The sequence below is a fragment of the Ictalurus punctatus genome, chromosome 2, assembly GCF_001660625.3.
Source record: "Ictalurus punctatus breed USDA103 chromosome 2, Coco_2.0, whole genome shotgun sequence".
Classification (NCBI taxonomy): Eukaryota; Metazoa; Chordata; class Actinopteri; order Siluriformes; family Ictaluridae; genus Ictalurus; species Ictalurus punctatus.
The window spans coordinates 17928275-17948038 of NC_030417.2; the positions used below are offsets into that span (position 1 = coordinate 17928275).

At 39.9% G+C, this 19764-nt stretch overlaps 1 protein-coding gene across 2 annotated transcripts; it reads right to left on the reverse strand.

Annotated features, from left to right (window-relative positions):
- Positions 1–977: 977 nt before the first annotated feature.
- fam193b (family with sequence similarity 193 member B) lies at positions 978–19283 on the reverse strand. Of its 2 annotated transcripts, none has more exons than XM_017489660.3 (10): positions 18992–19283; positions 16030–16305; positions 9636–9822; positions 8633–8824; positions 8222–8546; positions 7768–7957; positions 5256–5489; positions 4125–5118; positions 3571–3646; positions 978–3358 (listed from the first exon to the last, which is right to left on the reverse strand). In XM_017489660.3, the coding sequence occupies exons 1-10, from the start codon at positions 19103–19105 to the stop codon at positions 3262–3264; spliced, it is 2685 nt and encodes an 894-aa protein (XP_017345149.1). In that variant the 5' UTR covers positions 19106–19283; the 3' UTR covers positions 978–3261. The 2 variants fall into 2 exon arrangements, with proteins under 2 accessions (XP_017345149.1, XP_017345140.1); XM_017489651.3 differs by having other exon boundaries at positions 979–3358; positions 8633–8827.
- Between the last annotated feature and the right edge of the window lie 481 nt (positions 19284–19764).

A 19764-nucleotide genomic window follows, 5' to 3' on the forward strand; every position in this document is an offset into this window, starting at 1 on the left:
CAAACACTGATTTACAATTTATTAGCACCCCTATTGATTGGCATGTCCGTAGTGTATGAATGGGTGTGTGAGTGTATATCTGATTGTGCCCTGCGATGGATTGGCACCCTGCCCAGGGTGTACCCTGCCTTGTGCCCGATGCTCCCTGCTATAGGCTCCAGGTTTCCTCGTGACCCTGAAACGGATAAGCGGTATAGAAGATGGATAGCACCCCTACTGTTAATGTTCACTGAAGCCTCAGATGAAAACTATTATATCACTGAGGCTGATCTAGTAATGGTTGAAGAAACCCTTTAAAGCAGGGAGTCTTTACTCTTATCCACAAAGGGGCTGGGGGTATAGGCTTTCATTTCCAACCAAGCAGGATCCACACCTGATTTCACCTTTTTAATCAGTTCAACTTAGTCTCCAATTTAGCTCTAATGAAAGCAGACACAGGAGACTTTTGTGGCTTTTTACATTTCAACCACAAATTTTCAATAATGTTAAAATACAAAGAATGAGGTAGCCATTTGATGTTAATATGGATTGTTTTTCAGTCATATTCTTATTGTTTCCATATGTCACCTTTTTCACCAAAAAAATACTTTTCTGTGTTGCACTTAAGGAAGGTTTTCTTTCATGCAACCTTTCCAAACAGCTTGATTTTGAAACCCCAAGAGGCAAAATAAACCGCATCAGGATAAGTCAACAAGCAGAGTTTCTGAAGACTGAAAACTTTTTTTTTTTTGTAGACAATGACCATTTGTTTGCAGTTATATAAAAAATAAATAAATATTTGGGAGTCAATTAAAAAAATAGATCACTATATAGATGGATACAAAAATAAACAAATACATAGTTTGCCACAAGTGGTAATATTATAATATAAATGTTTTTTTTATAACAGTGGCTTTAACACAAAAAAAGGATAATTTTTCCTACCATTTGACTGGATTGACAATTTTATACAATCGTTTCTGCCTGTTCTCTTAAAGGGTGCCAATACTTGTGGATTTGTCTGCCTGTTCTTCATATATAATCCAATGATCTCAACACTACACCATTTTATCGTAAGAATTCCTTAAAAATTCCGACAGAAATCAAACACGACACTTGTTTCTTTTTTTCAAAACTGTCATGTTTTAATCTTTCTGAATGAAAGATTTTCACAGTATCAAAAGTGAATAATTAAAAAAAAAAAAAAAAGAAAAAAAAAAAAGAAAACAACAAAAAAAGCCAACATACACTTGGCCTTTAATGGTATAGTATAAATCTACATTCCAAACATTTAAAATAATGTCTCCTATTTCAATATAACCTGGATAGCATCAGAGATGTAGAATAGGAAAATGACAGCTCGAACAGATTTTTTAAAAAACTCATCGTGTTTTTCATCTCGAGCCGAGAGAGACGGAGCATCGTCGGTCATTGATTTAATTCCCAGGTCCCGACAGAATCGTTATTTTAAGATTTTGTCTACTCAAGGTATGAAGGTGGCGACACATACGAACACGTGCAGAGCGATAATCAGGCTTAACGCCATGAATGTTGTACCATGGCGCTGAAGATTATTAACAGAGAGAAAAAAAAATTAAATACAGGTCCTCGATACCGAACGTGACATAGAAAACACCGGGACAGGAAGTTGTTTTTTTTTTTTTTTTTTTTAATCCATCTGAACTCGGTCTAAGCCAAACTACAACAAGCAGCGACTACAGAGAGAGGGAGGCTGAGCGACCGGTACGCAGCCGAACAGCCGTACGTCTACAGAGGAGGATTCTCAGGAGCACAAAGACAAGACTGAACCCGGAGAACGCTCAGTGCTCATCTGGAACCCAACCGTCAGTTTGGAGAGGCATGCAAGGGAAGTCTCATCGACCTTTTCCCTTTTTCTTTGAGGATTTCATGTGATGAAAGTGTTAGACACAGGTATTAGATACACCATTGCTGTATATATTAGTGTTTTTTTTTTTGTTGTTGTTGTTTCGTTTTTAAAAATTTGTCCAACATGTCCAAGTATACTCATAATAATAAGAAGAAGAAGAAGGGGAAAGGGCAAATATGTTTTACATGGTCCCACACTAACCTTTTTAAGTACTTTATGTCCCCAGGCTTGTATTGATCACACGTCTCAGAGGAACAAATCAGAAATAAATAAAAATAAATCTAGCACATAATGGTGGATGCGATACATATTAAAAAAAAAAAAAACTTTAAAAAAAACCACCATCCACCCCTTAAAATGTGCACCAAGCAGCAGTAATAAAACAGAGCATGAGTGCTACTTCATAATAAGCAGCATCTCTTACTACAGAACCCCCCCAAAAAAAAGGACAGCCCTGCCTACTTGATTTCTACTGGCTCACAAGATTTTACGTAGTAAATAACGTCTGTATGCAGAAAAGAAACCGCAAACGTGTATTTCTCAAATTACAACCTTGATTTTCATTCACGTTTGGTAGTTTTCCGGTGTTTTGCTTAAATACCGCAAATGCGTCTAAACCATAAAAATGTTGGCACCCTTGATACTGATCTAAAATCAGGTCAAGTCTGCGAAATTGTTGCGAGATTTGATAGCGCTATTATATAGCATAAGTTACAGATTTCATCGTAATTTAAGGAAAATCAACTACTGCGAGAGGAGAACGGTATAAAATGGTACGTGCTGGGAAATAAATATAACATTTATTTCGGAATGCTTCTACTGAGACGTTTGATACAGACAAGTCTAAAAAGTTTCCCCTCCACACTCTGCGACCAAAACACCCAATGTCATTTCTGTAATGTTGTCAGTATCTGCACTATTTTGTCAATGAGCACATGTCAGAATTAAAAAGTACCTTTTGGAACAGAAGAATAAATAAATAGACATTGTGGGGTGACCGGGCCGAGGTGTGCCATGGGTTGGAGTGTAAAACCAGTTTTGTTTTGTTTTTTATTGTAAAATCATTATATTTACACACTACAAAATGAAGCAATGAGATTTCCTGCGAGTGATCTCGCTCTACTAAGAGATACAGTAAAAAAAAAAAAAAAAAAACTCTCCGGTGGACAATTACAGACTGTGTGACTATTACAGTCCCGTGGCACACTGAGGGAGGGGCGGAGACAGACGGTGACCTCCAGCCAATCAGATCAGGAGTACAGTGGCTATAGACTATAGAGTGACCAATCAGGTGGTCGAGAGAGTCGAGTCCTACTGGGAAGTTGGTGGGGTTCTCTGGTTACCATCATCCAGGCGTGTGTGTGTTGTGTGTGTTTGTGTGAGTGAGTGCTGTGTTACTGCGCTGCATTCGACGGCATCTTTTTCAGGCTGAAGTTGGACCAGTTCACAGCCACTTTCTGTCGCGTCTGTTTAGCTGAATCGAGGCAAAACCTGGAGGGAGACACAATGACACAAAGAGATTAAGACGAGTACGTCAACAGATCAGTGTCAGGAGTGCACAAACCAGTAGCTCTGGACAAGCAGATTTTGCATCAGGGATATTAGTTGTTTATTCGTAGGTGTGCGGCAAACAAGTGCGTTTGAACGTGTGATTCGTTCACTCCTGAGCGGGATAATATGCTGATTTGTAGATGAAGATTCACCTCTTGAAGTATTCGACCTCGCGATCGATCTCGTCCATCTCCGTTGGATCCAGATCTTTAGGGAGGAACACATCATCTATCGAGGCGCAAAAAAAAAATTATTGACATAAATAAACAAATATAAATAGATCTAAATAAAACAAGAAAGGCTACAGCAAGAAAATATCAATAAACAAAAAGAAATAATCAGAAGGCTCTCATTTTTTGCGAATACACAACACTATGGCTGGTCCATATATTGATATAATATGGACATCATGATAAATGATTACACAATACAGTTTTCTGAGATATTGTTCGTATGGTGAAGTACTTTTTATGTTTTTAATCATTACAAATTAAATGACAGTAAATGGATTACATTGATTTGATTTAAGATTTTTTTTTCCTGTAGGTATTAAAGAAAAGTATATATATTCAAAAAAAGTTTTGTTTATTTTACTACCGTTTTGCAGACAGTTTGTTAGCTAAATTATATATTGTGTAGAAATGTCCTCAAGTATGGTGGTATGATATTTTAGCCCTGTGCAACCCTGTTGTAAAAATTCGTTTACCGATAGCACTGCTGGACTTTTCCGTCTTGCTCTTGTTCTTCTTATTCTTTCCTTTGGACTGTTGTTGCTGCTGCGAGTTCTGAAAGTTGAATACATTGTTTGAGCTGCTTTTCCCATCCGTTTCATGCTCCAATTTGTTGCTTCGCGTCTCGTTCTCGTTCTTCCCCCTCTGCGTGTTGGAACCCGAGTGATGGTTCCCGTTCAAGGCTGCGTTGCCGTTGTGCTTGGAGGATTGCTTGCTCTCCTCTATCTTTTTGCTACCGGTTTTCTGACACTCCCCGTGCTGCTGGGCTCCTCTGCACCCTCCCCTGGCTCCTTTTTCCACCTCACTGCTTTTCTCCTGATTTCCAGATGTCACTTTAGCTGGTTTGGAGTTAACCTGCTGCTCCTGGGACACCTGCTCCTGCTGCTGCCGCTGGTTTTTCTTGCCCTTCTTTGCTTTGGCGGCGTTGCCCGTGGCGTTCTTGGTCTCATCTTTGGATTTGGGTGCGTCGTTAGGCGCAGGAGTGATGTTGATGGTGGTATTGTTGTTTGTGGGGGTGGGCGTAGTGGGGGTGGGAGGGGGGCTACTGTTGTTATTCTCGCTGGTAAGGCCTTGGAGAATCTTCACGCTCTTTTTAAAGTTTTTGAACGAGAGCGGCGCGAGGTCCAGGTCGATCTGCTGTGGCTCGGTTGCTGAACCGTTGAGGTGAGGCAGCAGGCGCTGGCCCTCTAGCGAGGCAGCTTTTTTGGGGAAGTCGCTGACGTCGAGGTTGAGGTCGTACATGCTGAACGATGCACGAATGGAGTCCTTGATGGTGTTCTTGATCTCCTCCAGGCGAGACGTTAGGAAGCTGTTGACGCGCTCCAGCTCCAGCTGAGGCCACTCGAGTAGCCGTCCAGCCTCACCATCTGGAGCACGCTCCTCCTCCTCCTCCAGTTCCTCCACTTCCTCTGGCTGAGGAGAAGAGGACAAACGCTGCTCGCTGCATGCTTGTAGTGCACGCTCCTTCTCCTGGACAGAACGTAGGCATGTAAAAGCAAAGATTAATATTCCATATTAAAATCTGTACTATAGAAACACTTGATGCGAGTTTTTGTTAGTATAATCTGTGCCTCAGTATTGACTCAAATGACTTCAAGAAGCCGTACCTTCTTCTTCTGTTTGTGGCGAGCACGTTTGGCGGCCTTGGCGCTGTTCACCCTTTTGGGCTCTGTGGAGTTGATGAAGTGGAGGAGCTCGTCGACGTCCCGGTGATCTATGGCGCTCGTTACAGCCGGGTCCAGGTCCTGCCTCTGAGGCAGCTCCTCTTTACGACGAGTCAGTCTAGAGCGGAGTTTCTCTCGGATCTCCGCATAGTTCCGGCTCGTGGGAGCTGCAGGGGGCTGCAGGACGAAATGCCTCATGTAGGTGATTTTTTAAATTTATTTTGACAGAATAACTCGGCATCAGCTAAACAATTCGGCCTATTAGCACTTCCCGAGCTTTTGAACAGATTCATGGCTTAAACTATAGGATTATAGGCTAGCTATTAGCATAACTCACTGCACATGCACATTGCTTCTAGTTATGATGTACTGTATTATAGAAAGAAAATTAATTACAGCACTAGTTTAGATCTTTCAAGTTTTGCATTCATTACACAATCCAATTTGAGGCATATCTTGCTGATCTCCTGAACCAGTATAACCCAGCCTGAACACTTCTGTTAATCCAGATAATCACTTGAATCTCAGGAACTCTGGAATCGCAGATCATCAGGAATGCCATATGCTTTTACGTCCACATTAAGACCATATTTGTTTGTCCAACATTCTGATCATTGTATGATCTTGCTAATGCTTTTAAGGGCTAATATTAATTGCATGAGTCATCATACATTGTATAATGTGTCTTTATTATACCTTTAAATACTCTAATCTTTTAATATTTACAGTGCCCTCCACTAATATTGGCACCCTTGGTAAATATCCGCAAAGGCGGCTGTGAAAATTTGTCTTTATTGTTCAAACTTTTGATTAAAAAAATAAATAAAAAAATAAATCACAAAAATTGTCTGCTCTAATGGATATCAACAATTGCAAACAAAACAAGTTTATCAAAAAAATCTTTGTTAAATATAGATGTGCAACAATTACTGGTACCCTTTTAGTCAATACTTTGTTCTACCTCCCGCTGCCAAGTTAACACCTCTGAGTCTTCTCCTATAATGCCTGATGAGCTTGGAGAATACATGGCAATGGATCTGAGATCTGAGACCACTCCTCCATACAGAATCTCTCCACATGCAGACTCTCATCTTCAGTTCACCCCACAGGTTTTATATGGGTTTCAAGTCAGGGGACTGGGATGGCCATGGCAGCACATTGATTTTGTGGTCAGTAAACCATTTTTGTGTTGATTTTGATGTATGTTTTGGATCACTGTCCTCTTGGAAGATCCGACCACGGCCCATTTTAAGCTTTCTGGCAGAGGCAGACAAGTTTTCATTTAATATCTGTTGATATTTGACAGAGACATGAGGTACTTTTCCAAATGTCTACCTCTCTGTGTGCACCAAAACTATCATCTGACCATAGATCCCGATCCCTTTTGAAGTTCCAGTAGCGTCTGGCAAACTGAAGATGGTTGAGGATGTTTTTGGATGACAGTAGAGGCTTTTTTCTTGAAACCCTTCCAAACAAATTGTGGTGATGTAGGTGATATACAGATTGTAGTTTTGGAGACTTTCTGATCCCAAGATGCAACTAAATTCTGCAATTCTCCAGCTATGAACCTTGGAGATTTTTTGGCCACTCGAACCGTCCTCTTCACAGTGCGCTGAGATAATATACACACGTCCAATTCCAGGTTTATTCCTAACATTTTCAGTTGACTGGAACTTCTTAATTATTACCCTGATGGTGGAAATGGGCATTTTCAATGCGTGCGCTATTTCCTTATAGCCACTTCCCATTTTGTGAAGCTCAACAACCTTTTTGCCATACATCACAGATATATCCCTTGGTCTTACCCATTGTTATTAATGCCTAAGGGAATTTGGCCTGTGTGTTACCTTATATTTATACCCGTGTGAAACAGGAAGTCAGGGTTGAACAATTTCCTGTTCCCAGTCAACCAGGTGTATTAAAAACTATAAAATATTAATGGGAATATATTTCAAATATATTTTTCTCATATGAATTCATAGGGGTGCTAATAATTGTGGCACACCTATATTTAACAAATATTTCTTTGATAAACCCGTGTTCTGTTTGTAATCGTTTGATATGCTTGAGAGCAAAGAATTTTTGTGATTTATTTTTTAACAAAAATATAACGATTAAACAACAAAGACATTTTTTCACAGGCCTCTTTGCTCATATTTCCAAGGGTGTCAATACTAGTGGAGGGCACTGTAAAGTAGTTTGATGATTGATTAATATTATTACTATTTGCAATATTATTTTTGGGAATTACATATCCAAGAGGCTGGATATAAAAGGAGAATAACATTGGGCCTAAAACAGAACCTTGTGGTACATCATATCAGCTCCTCTACAACCAAATCATCTCCCATATCACAGTTCCAAACGTAACTTGGATGGAAACAAGTGGTTCATATTAAATCATGACCATAACCAAGTTCATCTGAGTGCAACTTTATGTCTTTATTTTAGTTACCGCGTTATGTCCAAAGAACTCGCAGTAGCAGCAGTCGCAGTATTTGCCGTCACGCTGGTTCGTGGAAGAGGAGGCACAGGAGCTGCGCTCGGAGCCGCTGTCCTCATCCTCCATTTCGTCCCCCTCACACGCCGCCTGCTGGCACAACGACGAACCGTTCACCAGCTTGTGCCCTTTACACGCCTGGTCCCTATAAACACCACAAACACACACGGCCCAGCCATCGTCACTTTACGCTGCGAAAGAACAAAAATTCAAAATGAAACGAAAATGAAAAGAAAAAAAAAGTCATGTTTCTGGACCAATCTGTAGTCAAAATAAAATTTCACTAATGTACTGAACTGCCTCAGAAAAGACATCTTGTGAGGTCAAAGGATTACACTGAATTATTTAAATCGCAAGGATTAAGAAAAATCTCCCACATCTCTCATTACATCCCCATAGTGGGGCGTACCTGCACGAGCTGGCTGTTAGATGAGCTACGTTAGTGGAGGCTGCGGCGCCGTTGGTGTTGTGTCCGTTACACGGGTGATTGCAGCCCATCATGGAGGAGCTCAGTTTGGCGTTTTTGCAGGCGCTGGGTTTGTCCTGCCCGGCCGAGTGCTTGGCGCCAAGGTTTGGTACTAGCGGAGTGAACGGAGCGTGCTGATTGGATGTGGGTTTGCTGGAAGGGGGCAGCAGAGATGAATTCTGGGAAGAAGAGAGACCCGTCGGGCTGTTGGGTGGAACGGAGAGATCCGCCGACGGCTGGTGCTGCTCGTTTGGGTGAAACGCTTCACCTGGGGAAATAAAAAGAGCAGAATGTGACGATCGCTGCAGTTTATGTTTTTAGCCAGTGTGCGCATGTGTGCGCGCGCATGTCTACCTGGAGGAGTTGGTCTCCTACACATGGTTTTGAAGTGCTTGGCCGAGGTCTTGCAGAGCTCAGCGGAGGTAGAGAGTGGCGTAGCGGTGGATGTGGCACTGGGGGACGCTGGGTGACTGTAGGGACACACTTTGGTCCCGGATGCCTCGTGAGACGATCGTTTATCGTGACAGGTCGGTCCTGCCGTTCCACCTGCTACAACCACAAGCGGCCACAAGGGAAAGTCAGTGAGGGATAATAACCGCAGATCTACACGAAGCTCTACTATGGAGCTTTAAGACATTGAAATTGAAGTGGTTTGGGAAAAAAATATTTTACTAACCACAAGAGAAGGGAATGGATTATAATAAATCATACTATAAATGTGCTGTATAAATGTGAGATTAGGTTGAAAAGAAAAGAAAAAACGCACAAGATTATTCCTTTCAGGGGAAAAAAAATTAATAATAGATAATCCTTTATTGAAATGGATGAGAGCAGACCTGAATAAAAATAGACCAGAAGGGACCTGTGTAGAATAGCTGAGACGAGGTAATAATTTATTATGGAAAGAATAACCTAAAAATAACCTTGTTAGACCTGTTATGGCTAAGAATAGCACGGCTCTGCCGAATGGGCCGTTCTCATTGGTCAGAAGGTGTTGAAATTTCTAGAGCGGCAGCAGGAAGGAGGAAGGAGTGTCGCCTCTAAATCACGTCACATGTGTAGAAGAATGAGCTTCTTGTAATGTTAAATACAGTAAACTTCCCATGTTGTAAGAAAGGAATAAAACACGTTGGGTGGATATAAACCTGTGATTTGCATTTGAAGACCGAATTACTATCAGAGCTGCTGTTGAACTCCTTCTGACCAATCAGTTTCGAGAACTCGACAACGGACACCATAAAGCACTCCAGGAAAATACTGAACGTTAGGAGCAATGTGATGCGGAAGAAAAATGACTAAAATCATGATCACATGATGGCAGGAAATCATCTCTGTGAGACCCAGAGGGAGGTCCCACCTTGCTGAGAGTGAGTAGCAGTGCCGTGGGTGCAGTGAGCTCCTGTGTTCGAGTGTGTTGAGTTCCAAAGGCCCGAGAGCTTCCGGGCCGACAGAAAGGAGCTGGGATCCCAGTCTACAGAGTTCTGTTCGGGGTAACCATTCCCACAGTTCTGCGACTTACAAGAGGACGAGTGGGACAACGGCACCTGCAAAACACACACACACACACTGCAATATCAGTCACCTGCAGGTACAATTACTAAAATTTTCTGAACAAACACAAAGCCAGTGAGTCTGTTCAAGCAGCGGAAACGCATGACAACGGCTTCATAAATGGCCAGCACAGTGGAACAGTTTACACATAAAAACTGGAAACGGGAGGCGGAAGTTTAGCCTTTTCCACTGAACGGCTGTGGTGTGTAAATAATCAGTGCACTATCAGGAAGCCGTTGTTTGGATAAGATCATCTAGCAAGAGCCCTTTAAAGAACAGCACTGGTACGACTGTGGCATGGATTTTCCTCTAATAGTGCACCATATCAGAGCTGTAGCTTATATATTTGTATACACAATATACACTAGCACCATGGTCAAAATAGTCATATTCAACACAGGCACGTCTATGTAGAAGTAGCGGTGACTTTTGTATTTTGTCACACGATTATATCGCATGTTTGAAGGAGCCATTCATACAATGCAATTCATAATGTTGCCATCAGGCAGGGCTTGGCAGCAGAAAAATTCTGTGAGGTTATAAAATCACACTAAACCTTTTGAAGCTGTTATTGTCAGCTTCCTGTGCTTTTAGAACCATTTCATTTCCCTACTTTTCTTTGAGGAAAAACGTACATTATTTCAATAAATGTTAAACAAAAGTCTCTTAACCTGTAATGGCCCTTGTTGGCGCTTTGTCAGTCAGTTCCTCAAGGATTTTGCGATCGCAGAAATGAACTCGGCAGTATTTGGAGGAGCTTGCAATTTTTCAGAATTTGGGCAAAGACGTGTCATGTGACGTCATCACGACACACATTCAGCCAAAGCCTCTTCGATTCACGTGCGTCGAACATGAGTACAGATATTTTTACCAGCAATCACTCCATAGGATTTTGGTGAGTTTTCTTGTGATTGTTGCCGCCTAAAGTGTTTGATTTAGCTGCGGTTTGTTTTGTTTAGTTTTTTTTATGCTTTTTTTGCAGAAAACTAATTGAAATGGCGAAATTGTAATCGCACAAAATTGTTTCGCACGGTCTTTCAGTGATGCTTGTTGGTAAATGAGACCTTTTAGCTGTACTCATGTTCGACGCACGCGAACCGAAGAGGGCTTTGGCTGAATGCGTGTCGTGATGGCATCACAAGACGCGTCGTGGCCGAAATCTGCGGAACATCTGTGGTAATTTTGAAAAATTGAGAACGTTGCGGAGTTTGCTTGATTTCATGTTAATTTCTGCTATCACAAAATCCTGGCGGGACTGAACAAACGTCACATTGAAAGGCCGTGCAAAACAATATTGTGCAACTGCAATTCCGCCAATTCAAGTAGTTGTTCGCAAAAAAAAAATTTAAAACACAAAAAATTGTGCAAAAAGCCACAACTAAATCAAGCATATCAAGCATCACAAAAAACTGTACGGATGGCTTTGTTAGCAAAACCTTAGAAAACGTGTATATACATATCATGTGTCATGAAAATATTCAAAACACTGAAATCACAAAGCATTGTGGATCGGAAATTTGCCACATCACTAACTCCTACTACCAGGTAATGGAAGTTCACACCCAAAGCCTTCAAACCCCAAACACTGTTAAGCTACATAATTTAATATTAATATTAAAACACACTGATTGTGGCATGCATTGCCATAGAATACGTACGTATAATCAGAGTTAACATCTGGATGAAAATTGTATTGGTTTGCAACATCAGTGTCGTAGCTTCGGTGCAGACATCACATTGATTTGTACATTCCTGTTAAAGGTGCGTCCGGTAAAATTAGCGTACCTTCTTCCTTTTCATCTTCACCAGATGAGCTTTCATAATTTAACTCAAAAGTATCGTTTGTGGTGTTCGCTGATGACTAATGTAGTAACCGTTTTTTGTTCGAACTAGGAAGTGGAATTTTACATGGTGAACACAGACGAGCGGAGAGTCGTCCCGTGAGTTTAGAGTAAATAAAGGCACTCTTGGAACGCCATTTGTCCAAACAATTTAGTGGACCGGAACTAACCGGTTGTATAAAAGTACAACGTTATGAGATAGTGAGTTGAGCTAAAACCTAATATGGACGCACTGATGTGTGAGAGGCATTTAAGGCGTGTAATACAAACTATTACAGCACAATGAAAGAATTAATGGACGAACACACAGACTCACACACACACACATACATTCCATAAGCTGTAGTGTTTATAGGAGTTTCCTCTGTTTGATTGACAGGTATTTTTTAGCCTTTTAGAGCTCAGAAACAGGTCCTTAAGCTATCTGGCTGAAAAATAGGGTTTTAGAAATTATGGCACAGTTCTGTGTGCCATGTTCAAGCTTTCACATAATTTTTCAAAAATAAAGATCAAAGTAACATGTATTAGAGTATTAACACTATAAAAATTTTTTTCAAAATCAGGATCACGCCTGTCCATCTTTCCTTTCGAACTGACTATAAAACTTTTTTTTTTAAAGCGCCCCAATTATGCTTTTTCGGATATTACCTTTCATGTAGTATGTTATATAGTGGTTTGTGAATGTAAAAAGTCCACAAAGTTTAAAAAAATCTAAGTGCACAACAAATGGAGTATATTGTCTCCCAAAAGAAAGAACCGATTCTGAACAGCCTGAAACGAGTCATCAGTAATTCCAGACTTACGTAGGTTTGTACCAAAAAAAACTCCACCTCTGGTCTTCATTGGCTGCTCTTGAACACAGTGTACTTGACCCACCTTTGTTGTTGCCATAGTATCCGAAGCAGGAGCTGTAAAGGCAAGGCCCTCTTCTGGAAAGGGGGCGGGGAGCAGCAGCTCATTTGCATTTAAAAAGACACGCATGAAAACAGCGTGTTTTTGCTTCCACCCAAAAAAGGGGAAATTACAGCATAGTGTAATAAATGATCCGTGGGGTATTTTGAGCTGAAACTTCAGAAACATTTTCTGGGGACACCCAAGACTAATATTACAGCTTGTAAAAAAGAGCATAATAGGTCCTCTTAACCTTTAGACATCTCTGAATAATTGATAAATGATGTATAAAGGTTATGTCTTAAGATCAGGATTGTTTAGTCTTAACCTTCTCCATATTCAACGTATGAAAGCAGTGATGAAGCAGCTTGCAGTTTTTATGCACCGAAGATCTGGAACACATTATCAAGGACAAATCCATCAGGCTCCATCTGTCACTCATTTAAAAAGAAACAGCTAAAGCATATTTTTCACTCTGGGTGGGCGATATTACAAAAAATTATCATACCGCAATACTGTCACGAGACAGGTTTGTTCTATGCTCATGACAGAGTAGAGCTGAAATAAAAAAAAAAAAAGAAAAAAAAAAGAACCTGTGTGTGTAGGATCTGTGCAATGTTTACCATTTCAGGTTTAGCAAAACAAACAAACAAACAGATGGATAGATAGACAGACAAATAGACAGACAATTAAATAAATGAATCAATTAGCTGCCTCCAAGGTCCATTCATTTCATCATTATATAAAAAAAGATATAATAAAAAGATGTCACGATTTATTTTATTATGTTTATTTTATTAGTAGTAAATATCTATTGACTTACTTTTACTAGCAGGTTATTTACATTACTTTTATATTACAGTTATATAATAATTCTGTTAATAAAATAATTTGTATCAAAATTATAAAAGTTTTACATTTCATATTTTCTTTTATTTGTTGCATTTTTTATTAAAATGCCTCTCTTTTCTTCATAACTTAAAAACTTCAAGCACTGAGCTGCATTTTAAATTACACTGACAAATTTTATATTTATAAACACACATATACATATATATAAATAAAACTTCCCCAGTGTCAGTGCTGTATTTATTATTGTACCATTTCTTTGTGGCTACCTTTTAATTCTTTATTCTGTTTTTCTGACATGCTTTAAACCACTGAGATGCAGTTTAAACATAATAATAATAATAATAATAATAATAATAATAATAATAATAATAATATTATTATCACTACTACTTTCCTAACAGTCCTAAAGCACTGATGACAAAACTGACTGTGTTTAACAAACACATGGAGCAGCGTCCGTTACACCGTTGTCTCTCTGATGAGTACAATTTCAGTCTATTTTAAGAAGCAGGAGGCTGATGATGATGATGATGATGATGATGATGATGATGAAGGAGGCACTAAACATTATAATCTGGGTGGTAAATAACAAGGCTGGTTTTCACATTAGTCTGAACTGTCAAGGCCAGATTCATGAGCTGTGTTTTAGTAGCTCTCACACAGAGCAATAAATCATAAGAGGATTAAATACTGTGCTCTTGAAAGCGCCTTCAATTTAATAGTAAACGATGTGGCTCTTGTTTAGCATTTGTACCCAACATCTGTATCGTGCACATGACGACGCACAATTAATCACTCTTTAATGATGATCACAGTTAGGCAGATAAAGTTAGTAATATTCTCAGCATCATGTGCACACTGTTTCACCGGCAGTATTTGTGTGACTGATGCCTTTCTGCACTGTACTGTACAGTAATCATATGCACTGTTGTGTTTAATGTACATGACATTATGACGATAAAATAAAGAACATCCATATTATGATTATGCCACAAAACACTTTTGACATATTATATATATCAAATCATCTATTTTACTGATGAAAAAGTAATCTTTTTCTTTTTTTAAATCAACAAATCCTGAAGTGTTTTATTCCTCATATACCACAGCAATTTGACAACAATTACAGCTTTTATAATGATTTAAGGATGCCGTCATACTTTTACCACTTTACAGTTACGTTTGTATGTTACAATAAGACAAAAACAACGTTAACGAGGAACTGACATTAACACCTTTACCACTGACACTGGAGACTCCTTCCAGATCTCCAATTACACACGGTTTTTAACCCGATTACATGAAGCGTCCGCTATATTATAGCCGTTTCAATATAAACGATAATGTATTAGAATGAGGGCATTCATATGAACCTGTGACTCACTGCGTGAACCGCCGTCAGAGGTGCTGTTATAGAAAAATGAATTCAACAGTGCTGTGGTATACAGTGCAATAAACGTAATAATTGTGATAATAATAATAATAAGAGGAAGAAGAAGAAGAAAAAGTATAAGAAGAATGAGTTTCAAGCAAATCTTGATATTTAGGTTAGTTATTACGACGCAACACTAGTTAATAGCTGATGTTTATTTTGAGCACCAGTCTATCGCTCGTACCATTCATGCGCCACGACCTGCACGACTGGTTTTTCCCCCCACAGTGCAGAAGTGTGGCAGAAAGTGACACGCTGTGATCTTATAATCGTCTCCGTGTGTCACTTCGGGGAAGTCACATCACACTGAGGAAAAGTGCTCCAGTGCTACAATTACTAACATAGCATCAAACCAATCATGGATTTAAGGGTTAGATACTTTTACAGATTTTTATTTTGTTCACCTTCTCTGGTCTGATTAGCAAACTGATAACATGGATTGTTTAATGTGTGTGTGTATATATATATATATATATATATATATATATATATATATATATATATATATATATATATATATATCTCTACACACACACACACACACACACATATGTATGTATGTATGTATGTATGTATGTATGTGTGTGTGTGTATATATATATATATATATATAAATAAATTACACACACACATATTATATGTATATATATAGATAGATAGATAGATAGAGAGAGAGCTACAAAAACAATGTTTAAAGTCAGAGAAGTGTTTATTAACTATTATTTATCAAGCGTTTAATCTCAGTTTTAAGTTTAATTCAGAGGTCTCGTCTGTTCAGAGTTCCTGGCGCTAGTCAAAAGCGATAACGTGAAGCATTAAACTAAACATAACCAATACTAACTGAGGTCTTATTTACAGCAGTCATTAACAGTTAAGCATTGAAACTGAAATTGTGGACATTTCGGTTGCTTATCCGGACCTTCACAAGCAAGGAGGTCGCCGAGGTAGCTCAAAATCTCCAAACCGGTCCAAATATGATGTTAGCAGAACAGATGCGAATTTGTTCATCGCTCTAAAAATTTACACACCTTTGAGACACCAGAAAGTGGGATCATGGGTAATGTTTCCAGAATCAGCTCAGAATTAGTGAATAAACAGACAAGGATGCTTCATTTTGTACAAAAATTTCTTAATAAACGTGCGTACAGAAAGAGGCATCCCGAGTTCGTCCCTTCCCTACTCACCGGCGCACTCTGCTCCAGCACCGCCCTCCTTTCCTCCTCCTCCACGCTCTTGCGGCAGCTCTGGCAGATCCACAGCGGCACCTCGCCCAGCAGCGACTGCGACAGTGAAGGCACGGCATCGGCCAGCTTGCGCCCGGGCGCCTCCCTCAGCAGGGCCTGCGAGAGCGCCGGGACGGCATCGGCCAGCTTGGAGCCATGGCCCGGGAGCCCGTTCGCCAGGCCCGAACCCCAGTCCTTAAACTCCCGATGGCACAGCAAGCAGCACGTGTGCACCGACTGTGGGGCAGGAAGGAGTTCAGTTCAGACGGTATACATTTTTCACTGTAATCTCTAGTCGGTTTAATAAACACACAAAAATTACAAACACGAGATTCTATATTTTGTGGAAAATGACAAACAGCACAAATATCCCAATAATAAATGACTGAGCTCAATAAAACACAAATAAACCAACTGAAATTAGTCTCTAATCCAACAAGATGGATAAACTGTTTAACAATCCATTAAGCAGAGAATATAACATATGGGCACATGCAGTTATAGGAAAATAATCTGAAAAATCCTAACATCTTTATTTATTTGATCCTTTTATTGTTACATTTAATGTTGTGGAATGTCTGAGATTGTTATAGCAGCTATACACAGTCGTTCTCCCTCCAGCCTTTCTTTTTCCTCTCTCTTGAAGTTAATAAGACAAAAAGTAAGACAGAAGTCGTCCATCATGAAAACTTTCCCCCCCAAGTCTGAAAATGTAAAAAAATCAGAGCTTTACCTCTTGCTGTTACAAAGCGCTGACACTGGAGACTCCTTCCAAATACGTTAAATAAATAAAACATTTCCACCATTTTGCTTGGGTGCCTGCGAAGATCCTGACTTTTTTTTATTTTTATTTTTTTACACTTACTCAAAAGTGATGTGTAGAAATAATCCTAAATTATGTACACCCTATACGTATTAATATGGGTACAAAAAAAATTCTCTCTTGTTCTTCATGAACAGAGACGTCTTTAGTGAGGACACTCACTACAGGAGGCGCATGTGTATACTGTCTCCAGCTCTTGGATGAGTAATGAGTTTAAAATAATAATTGAACGTACTAACGATCAGCAGCAGCATGCGCTGACACAAGCCTTACAACAATATAATAATAATTTTTAAAAAAGCGATCGTCCATGACGTGTCCTCGTATGATTTGCAGAATGTGACAGAACCGATGGGTCTTTATTTAAACATCATCTCTACGTGTGCATCTGATTTTTGTTTGTTCAGACAGCTTGTCAATCAAAAAATAAATAAATAATTTTTAAAAAAAAATTTTTTTAAAAAGACATGCCCCTAGCTCAGTGATGACCTCCAAGTCCAACCCTATAACTCAGGCCACAACACTTCATAGGAAAAATGATAATCCGAGTCTTTTCCCATAAACCTAGGCTGTTTTTGTCTTATTAACATCAAGAGTACCTATGAAAAGTAACCACCGTGGAGCAGTTTCATCTCTAAAGAGAGCGATGCAGCAGCGCTTTAACGCTTTCGTATTTCAGTCTGTCCAGCTCTCTTGCCTGCTCATACCGATCAGCTAACCTGGCTGCGACTTTCACACTGATGTCGACGTAAACATCAACGCCATCGTCACCTCTTCAATCACGAACTAGCTGATTCAAGTCCCTGCTGCAGCTCAGTGTCATACAGCCGCACTGCATTCTGGAACGTTTAATCCGGCGTTTAAACATCTGGAAGAAAATGTCTATAGTAAAAAAACAAACAAAAAAAAAAAACAAATGGTCGCTCTTTCGTTTTTAAGTGCCAAGAACAAAATCTGAGCGTTAGTACTCGTTTTAAACGCCAGTGTGACAGCACAAGCGATTACAGAGTCACCCTGTGATGTCAGAGCGGGACAAATCCTAACTTCTGACAGGAACAGTGACCCTACAGGACCAACTAACAAACCAGCACCACAAATCCATGTGTACATCACATACAGGTGAATATAACAATTTTTAATGTGTTCCAGAGTGGACTTTTCCTATAAACGTGTCCTGAACGCGGTGACTTTTCTCCTACTGCCCTTGCTCATTTGTGTGGCGGCTGTCACATTGTGTTGGAGCGAAACTGAAAGTACAGCAGGGATGCTCAAGAAACAGGTTTATTCACCCCAAAATTAAAGTCCGGTGGTAATTTTTTTCTAGCAACAAATACAAAAAAAAAGTAATTAAGTTCATAAACAAACTGGCTGGACTTCAGCGACGAGGACATTAGCTTCGACCAGTCGTTATTCCCATCACCACCACCCGTATTCCAACAAATTTCTGTCTCCTCCGGTCTGATTGGCTAGTTAACATCAATCCGTCAAACAGACGTTCCTAGGACCCAATCAGCAAGCTGCCTTGGAGGACGTCACAATCGAGCGCGGAAGGAGGGATTTTCACGAATGCGGGTGCGGAGTAAAGAAAATAACGCTTCGTGTTTCTACAGCTTGCACGTAAGGCCGTCCTGAACAAACCAATCGTCTAGACAGCTAGAAAAGCACAACTAGTTTGTTCAAATGTTTGCACTGAAGTGGTTGTGTTTTAAGAAATAAAATATGCATGTATTACGGGCTGGTAGCAGGCAAGGTGCTCCGCCCGAATATAATGTTGGCTTTGCTCGCTAAGTGCAAACATGTTTATGACTTACAATTTTTGAAACTCGAAGGCGGACAAGTCGTTAAACAGCGTACGAGTGAAACATGTATAATCTATAGGGAAATGTCTAAATAAAAAAGATCTATAAGGTAAAGCAAGCGATGGAGCCAAGCTGTAGTCGCATCCTGAATAGCTCCGGAATCCCCACATAAGTGCACTAGTGTAGGATGTGTGATAATGGATTCTACGCCCTACATAGTGTACCATAAGTCCACCAGGAAGGCGTTTGGAATGCAGCCCATGGTTGAGTTAGCCTGATTAGCCGGTTGAGCTAACGCTACCTGAGTGCTCCTGGCTGCAGCTGCTGCTCCTGCATCTCCTCCTCCGCCGAGGCTCTTCGACAAACTCTGCTCTTTATTCCCAACTCCGGCCTGTTTGCTCTTCTTCCTAGCCATCTCGATAAATTCCCACTCGCCACGGACTTGCGCTGATTTGCGAGCTCGACGGAAAAGCGGTTTCGGTTTGTTTTGTTTTTTATATATATATAAAAATTGTTGTTCTTTTACAAGCGCCGCAAATGTTCTTGCTTATCTTCTTCTCAAGGCAAACGACAACAGTCAATATGGCGGACTGGGCTGGCATGATGGCACGTTTGCGCGGGGTTAGAGGTCACACGCACAGTGAGGGCGAAATGGCTTCAGCAGACTTGAAAACATGCACTGGCCGCCATATTGACTGTGGGCAAAGTGTACAGGTAACACGGGGTGAGACCACAGACATCACCAACGTATTTTTTACATTTCTACTCTTATTTAAATTTTTGGTTTGATTTGATGTTTGGGGAAACATTACATTGAATCCAGTCTAAAAAAAACATATGTCAATTTTTTTTTCTTCTATTTAAAATAATTTTGGACAGAAAATGAAATGGATGTTGCATGTAATTCTGACATGTATAAATTACCAATTTATTATAAATGACCAATTACCAGAGAGAGAGATCTGCACAAGAGAGGAAAAAAAGTGAGACTGGTGAGGGAATGACTGTTTATAGTAGCTATTATATAAATAAGAACAGGAACTAACTTGTTTCTCGGATGTTCCACAAAATTAA